At 48.4% G+C, this 7,161-nt stretch overlaps 1 protein-coding gene across 1 annotated transcript; it reads right to left on the minus strand.

Annotated features, from left to right (window-relative positions):
* Nucleotides 1–1,045: 1,045 nt before the first annotated feature.
* CD180 (CD180 molecule) lies at nucleotides 1,046–6,728 on the minus strand. The gene is made up of 3 exons (XM_040541780.1): nucleotides 6,053–6,728; nucleotides 3,612–3,778; nucleotides 1,046–2,937 (listed from the first exon to the last, which is right to left on the minus strand). Exons 1-3 carry the CDS (start codon nucleotides 6,140–6,142, stop codon nucleotides 1,212–1,214), a joined length of 1,983 nt encoding a protein of 660 aa, XP_040397714.1. The 5' UTR covers nucleotides 6,143–6,728; the 3' UTR covers nucleotides 1,046–1,211.
* Nucleotides 6,729–7,161: the final 433 nt, after the last annotated feature.

Consider the following 7,161-nt stretch of genomic DNA (forward strand, 5'->3'; position numbering starts at 1 on the left):
AATCCTGAACTGCCTGGCTGTCGAGGACAGGTCGGGTTGTCCTCTGGCTGCCTGGCTGGCTTGGTGACATCTCAGATCCGTCATTAAGGAACTGCTCACTGATGCGGGCACCGAGGGCAGCTTTGATGCTGCACAGCTTGTGGGTTCAAACACAGCGCCTGCCTGCAGGGTCAGGAGCAGGTCTCTGAGAGCCTCTCAGCAGCAGCAGGAACAGGGAGTGTCTATAAGCAGCACGGAGAGCTGCAAGGAGAGGCACCGTGGTGCACAGAATCTGAAACTTTCTATAGGCAGATAAATACAAGAAGATTTCAGGGGAATTTTTTTGGGCCAGGAGCTGAAGCTGAGTTTTTGTATTCCCAGGTGGAAATTGCTCAACGAGAGCTTGGAAAATGTTCAAGGAGTGACCACGACTTCTGGTTGCGTGCAGCCAGGAGCCTTGCTGTGGACAGACCGAGCCCCCACGTGCTGCTGGGTCTTCTGTGGAGGCAGAGGGGCCATGTCGGGCCATGCCCTGCCAGGTTGTGCCTGTGCAGCGGGGTCAGCCTGCTGGCAAAGCCCTAGTGCCAAAAGTCATGTTATGGGAAAGGGGCACGCAGCAAGCTCCCATTGCTTGGCCAAATACCCATACTCTTTTAATCAGAATTTAATCAGAAATGTGATAGAGGCTATTGTGGTCTGCCCTGCAGGAGTTGGTCTTATGTGACTATATGAGCATTGCTCCAGTCCTTCACAGGATGTTTTGATTTTTTTCCCCCCCTTTTCCTTGTTAACTTAGCAGCATACATTAGTGCCAGCTCTCAAACAAAGCTGTTTCTCATGGGCAATTGATTGAGAGTGAGAGGGTGAGAGTTTATTGTTATGTTCAGGATGCTGTGATATTTTTTTTTCTTTTTTAAGGAACAAATCTTGCATTTCATCTCTTGGATCTTCCCTCTATAGGTCCCTTAGCCCCAGTGGCTGTGACAGTAATGCTAGCATAGGGATGAACTGGGCATCTCCTTAAGAGAAGTTATTCGTTTTCAAAACCCAGGTCACAGTTTATTTTCCAAGATCATATAAAAGATTTTATTATTTTTCTTAAAATGGTAATAAAAATGGAAAGACATTACAAAAGTTAAATGAAATACAGGGCCACGTGAAAAAAAGGTAAGTTGTCTTTCATACTAATCCAGTTACTGTACATCTCTTTACACTAAGCGCCCATCATAAACTTAGATTTGCTGATAATTTCGCTTGAAATAGTGAGCGCCCCAAATGGAGATGGCACCACAGGATAAAACTGCCAGGACAACTGCAACAATTCCTGCAGTGTTGATCCCGCAGGAGAGCGAGACAGTGACCAGTGGAACACCGGTCAGCGATTTGGGTTCAGAGCATGTCGTTCCTTCAGGGTCTTTGATTTTATCTGGGTTCTGCTTGCACCAGGTGATTAAACCAATGTTGGAGCAGGTGCATTCCAGGGGGTTGTAACTTAAATTGATTATGCTGCGGGCAGGTAGGGACTCTAGCTGGTCACGGGGCACAGTACGGATCCTATTGTAGGCAAAATTGAGGTAGATGCTCTTGAGTTTTGAAAATACATCTGTGCTGAATGCAGTAAGTTTGTTGTGGCTCAGATCAACATGCTGTAGCTTCCTGAGGCTGTGAAATGCTTGGTTGTCCACGGCAGTCAGTTCACAGGATGACAAAATTAGCACCTCTAATTTGGATAACTGTTGAAACAGTTTGTTCTTTGGCACAATTCCTGACTCAAAGGTATTTTGACTAAGGTCCAAGAGCACGAGGTTTTCCAGGCCTTGAAAGAGATGTTGAATGCTGGTATTAATGGAGGATGAGGAAAGATTCAGGACCTTCAAGAGATGCAAATTTTGGAAGGGACCCTGTGAAGTGTCAATGTGAAGATGAGAGAAGGCTATGTCCAGCAGCTCCAGGCTACTGCCTTCCTCTAAGAGCACATCTCGGAGGTGGAACTGTGTGTTGTGGCTCAGATTCAGGTGCCGAAGACTTTTCAAGCCACTTAGCGCTTTGCTACAGCAGTCAGGGCTTTCAATGTGACTGTGACTTAAATCGAGGTGCTGAAGCTCTGCCAATTTCTCCAAGCAGCCAGAGCCCAGATGCAGTGTCTCCAAGTTTCCCTTGACATGGAGGTGGGTGAGAGAGGGGAAGGCAGCAGAGCTGATGTTGCAGAGGTGCTCGAAGGAGTTGTGGTTGAGAACTAACTCCCTTAGCGAGCTCATACCACTGATGCCAGGGGGCAAGGAGCTGATGTGGGTGTGAGTTAGGTCCAGCTTTCGGAGCTTGGTCAAGCAGCGAAATGTGTCAGCGTTTAGGTTTCTGAAGTGCCGTAGTTGCAAATAGAGATCCTTGACAGACATGTTACAGAGGCCTTGCAAAACGTCTGGGGTTATGTCGGGTTCCTTCTCCACATCTTGAAATGTTCCCAACCAAAGGGTCTGGACAACAGAGTTCTGTATCCCTGCAAGGACCCCAGGGATGTCAGTGCAGCCCCCGAAGTCCAAGGTGTAGAAGTGGGACTGGAAAGCTCCAGGTTCAACATGTAAAATATCATTGCCTTTAAAGATGAGAGTTATGTTACTGGTCTTCTGAAGAATGCTGACGTCTTCTGCTGTAATCACCCTTATGTGGTTCATTTGAAAGTCAAGGTATTTGAGGTTTTGAGTTGGAAAGTTGAGAGGGAGCTGCAATGAAGAGATGTGGTTGCTGCCCAAGAGGAGGGTATCCAAGCTGTCCAGATTTGTCATTGGGACAAAAGATATTGTGGTTATTCCTGTCTCAGTTAAGACAAGCTGCTTCAGGGACTGAGGGCCAGCGAATGCTGTGTCGGACAAGAACATGAGCAGGTTTCCGGTCAGCACAATGGTCTGCAGGTGCTTGTTGTTGTGAAAGGCACCTTCGTACACCCAGTTGATCTGACATCTTGAGAGAGCAATAGAAACCAGCATTAGTGGCCTGTCCTGCAAAACTCTCACTAAATACCCAATACCCCAAACTTCACGTCATGTATGTAAAAACTCATGATCAGTTGTCTTCAATGGGATAAAAGTATCCATCTTTTCCAATGATGCTTGCCCAGTATTTGTAAGCTCATGTTTAAATACAGAATTCTTGGGAGGAAGCTGTACAATAGCAGAAAATCCTTCCCTGAAATGATGGGTGTGGGAAAGCTTTTGTGGATATCAGGGAGACATGAGCTTTTTAGTGTTGTTAACTTAATAAAATGAATTTTCCTGTAGAAAAAATCAAGCATTTACAAGGCCCAAACATATCTTTCCATAGGTTTTAGTGAACAATACCAAAAAGGGCATAAAAAATTGCTCTAGTGACTTTGTTGGTCTTAGCAATAGTAGCACACAGAAAATATACATTTCATCCATCGCCCTGCAAATGACTGCCACTGGAGGAGAAGCCTAGACATTGCTTAAGCAAATCAGTCTTTGCTTAGTAAAATACCTCAGCAGTGCTGCTGGTGGCTTCTCTGTGAAGGCAGCAAGAAGCTGCTCTGGTGCGCATCAGAAGCCTCCAGCTCTGGACAAGGGCAGGGGGTGGTGGTGACCAAGGTGATGTGCAGAAGTAAGGATGATCTCCCCTACCTTGTCAAGTCCAAGTAGAGAAGAGACTTCAGCCCAGAGAAGGTTGAGCTCTGGAGGGAAGGGAGCACATTGAAGCTGAAGTCAAGGATTTCTGTTGTGACAGGTAGTCTTCCAGGAATCTCCCTCAGTCCTAAACCTTCACAGCTGTAGCTTTTATTCACTGTAATCTGTGGAAAACATACAGTGAAACTCAAAGGGGTATGTACTGTGAATATAGATAGGAAACTACCACACTTTAAAAAACAAACAGAATTTTGAATTATTTAAAAATGTAGCAGCCAGAACCCTATGAAACACCAGCTCAGGCTTGAAACGCACTGCCCCTCAGGTTTTGTGAAGTCTGTTTTTAAAACACACACCTTGAATCTTTTGCTAATTTGAAGTGTGTCTCATCTGGAGTACTTTCTTATCCAAGTTAGCACATTTGAGGATTGTTTACCATTCTGGATGAATTATTAATCCCTTAGATGAAATCCCCACAAGGTAGTTTTGAATTCTGAATTTCATGAGTCTTGTAACAAAGATTACTCTTGGAGAAGTCTTAGCAAAAATCTTGCAGTGAGGAGGTAAAAAAGAGCAGGCCTGGGAATGTTTCTAGGAGGAACACATCCAAATTAATTGGATACCAACTGCGGTTATGCTCTGCGGTGAGGGAATGGCAGGAATGTGTAGCTGGTGATAGACAGAGATCTTATCTGATATGCCGGGCCTTTAAAATTTATATCAGGGCTTTCCAGTTTAAGTAAAAACGAATTGGTCTGTATGCAGTCCGCCCTGTAAATACCAGAGAAGACTCATTAAACATGCCTGACGTGCCTTTGCCTGCTGACGGCCCAGCAGCCAGCCGGAGCCTGGGCCTGTTGTGGGACCATGGCCTCGTCCCACAGCCCCCAGTGCCTTCCTTGGGAGGTGGCCTCCCCACACTGCTGGGCCAGACCTCGGGCTGTCAGGCCACAGGACACCCGCTGGGGACATGTCCCCTGGGCCGCTCAGAGGCTGCAGCTCTGGCAGTGGGGTGCCCTGAGACGCTCTGCTTGCGAGGAGGTCGACTGGGGTGTCCTGACATTCTCTGGGACATCACCTCCCAGTGCAGGGGAGTGCTCCCATTGCCATGTACACCCAGCAGCATGCAGGGAGGCCTTGTGCAATGCCATGTGAGGGGTCTGCAGGTCCTCAGGGAAGAGGAGGAGGAGGAGGAGGAGGCGGCAGCAGTGTGGTGCGTGCTGCAGTCAAAGTGGTCTGGGATGCGCAGGCAGGTGGCAAAGGCTGGAGCAGGGAGAGCAGTGTCTGTCAAGGGACAGAGAGGGAGAACGCGTTTGTCCTCTCCTTTGGGTGCAATGTCTGTCCCTGAGGGGAGCTGGGGAGCACGGGGGAAGCTGGTGGGAGGAAGCGGGCGGGGGTTTTCACCAACACACTGCTGGGACATGGCTCCTCCGTTGCCTCACTGCCTCTCACCCTGCCTGGGGCCCAGTGTGTGTCTCGTGGGGAGGGAGGTGACAGACAAGGTGCCCCAAGCGTGCCGTGGTGAGCACCCAACTGGTGCTGGTAACTATGGAAATGGCAAAATATAAACTCAGAAAAGATGATGCCTTCTATGTCAACATGCAACTAAGAAGCCCTGGGGCTGCCCCCTGCAATGTGCGGTTTAGGCAGATGACAGCCACCTAGCTGTCACTGCAAAGGAGAGCGGTGCCTGTGTTTTAGCACCAAAACAAAGTGCTGAGCTCACTCTCTAGCAATGCTGCAGGGCACAGAGCAGGGCTTTGAGGGAGCTGGGGAGGAGCCATCCCCTGGGGCATCCGGCTGTACAGCTCCGGATGCTCTGGTGTTTGTATATTTAATTTGATGGAGAATTTGCTGCGGGCTCCAGCTGTGCAAGGAGAAGGGCTGGTTTCCACAGTGCTCCTTCCCTGAGCCCAAATCCTTGCTTTCTCCCCCACTCTGTCTCCCACTTTTTAAAATGAAAAACAAAAACCTCATGGGTCAGCCTTTGTTCCTGGAAAAACCCTGGTGCTATCTCACTGTGCTCATTGGGTACAGAGTGCCTGCCAAATGGCACACAGAGCCACCATCATCTTACCCTGCACACAAGATGCTGGATGGAGAACGTAGCATAGGAGAAAAAATCCTTTCCCCTGCCCCCTTTCTGGCTCTGCTGAGAGATCCCCTTGAGCTTTTTGCCTTCCTTTTCACTTCCCTGGAGTCCCAGCCTGGTTTCGATGAAGGGGCAGTGGCAGGAGGGAGTGTGCGTGTGCCAAGAGGTGGGAAAGCAGCACGTGTCACCGAGCACGTGTCACGACACCTGCTTACAGCCCTGACAAAGGTGTCCAGCCCCCAGAGAAACCTCTCTTCGATTCAAATAGTTGGATGCCAACTGGGAAGTGCCAGCCAGATCCAACCTCTGTGCTTGACCTGCAGAGAGACCAGCAGCCACCACTCACCTCGGTGCACATTGTGTCTGCTGCGCTGGTGGCTCCGTAGCTGGCACAGGCGAGCACGGTGGCGATGAGGAGGCATGAGCCGCATGCCATGGCAGAGCAAGGCAGGCTGCCTGGTATCTTCCCTTGAAGAAAGTGAGACAGAGCAGCAAGGGTCAACGAACTGGGTGAGCTTGCTGAGAGGAGGTTGTAGGAAGAAAAAAGTTATGCTTGCTAAATCTCCTCCTCAGCATGAGCACAGCGGTAGTTTCAGACTGAAAGAGGAACTTCCCCACTTTAAATATGGTCAAATGACTGTGCACGGATGCTTTCTGGGGCAGAACAGATTTTAAAAATGGAAGGTGAAGGAAATGGGTATTGCTTATGCTTGTGTAGAATAAAGCATCCTCATTAAGTGTGGTGGAGCTGTTAGCTGTATGTGAAACAGGTGGAGCAAAGAAAGAGGAGATGAGAATGCAGTATTCACCTGTGGGGAATATAACTATAAAAGGAAGTCTGAGCCACACAAAAATTGGTGTATTGCTTGTGAAATTCATGAGAACTTGTAAAGCAACTAAGATACAGGCAAAAGCCCTATGCCTATGTTGTTACAAAAAGGGTCACTGCTGAAAACAGCTTCACTCATTAGAAACAAAGCTGAAAAACAAAAGCTGAGTCTGGAAGTGGACACTTTCTGTTCATGTTTAGATTATGAGTAATGATCAGTTTTCTGGAAGGGGTCAATATTTCTCACCACCCCAGGATGGGCATGTGCATGGCTCCTGCAAGTGAGGGGATCCGGAGTCCCAGGAGCATCCAGTCCTTACCACCCCAACAGGGTAGTGTGCTCGCCCTGGCAGATAGATCTGTTTTTTTTTTTTTTTCTTCTAAATTATTATTTTACTATTTATTTATTTACAAGAAAAAAGGCAGCCTGCAGGGTGACAAGTGTCTTTTCAAATAAGTGAGATGCAGCACTGGACTAGCATGGGGAGCATCCACGTGCTGAGCAGCACCTCCCAGCAGGGCTGCTGCAACCAGTGGCTTCAGAGCTGCATTGGCACAAGAGGAGAGTGAACCCAAGCGATGGCAAAGCAGCCCGGGGCAGAACCAGTAGCAGGAGCTGATATGTG

Source organism: Cygnus olor, chromosome Z (assembly GCF_009769625.2).
Source record: "Cygnus olor isolate bCygOlo1 chromosome Z, bCygOlo1.pri.v2, whole genome shotgun sequence".
NCBI classification, from domain to species: Eukaryota; Metazoa; Chordata; class Aves; order Anseriformes; family Anatidae; genus Cygnus; species Cygnus olor.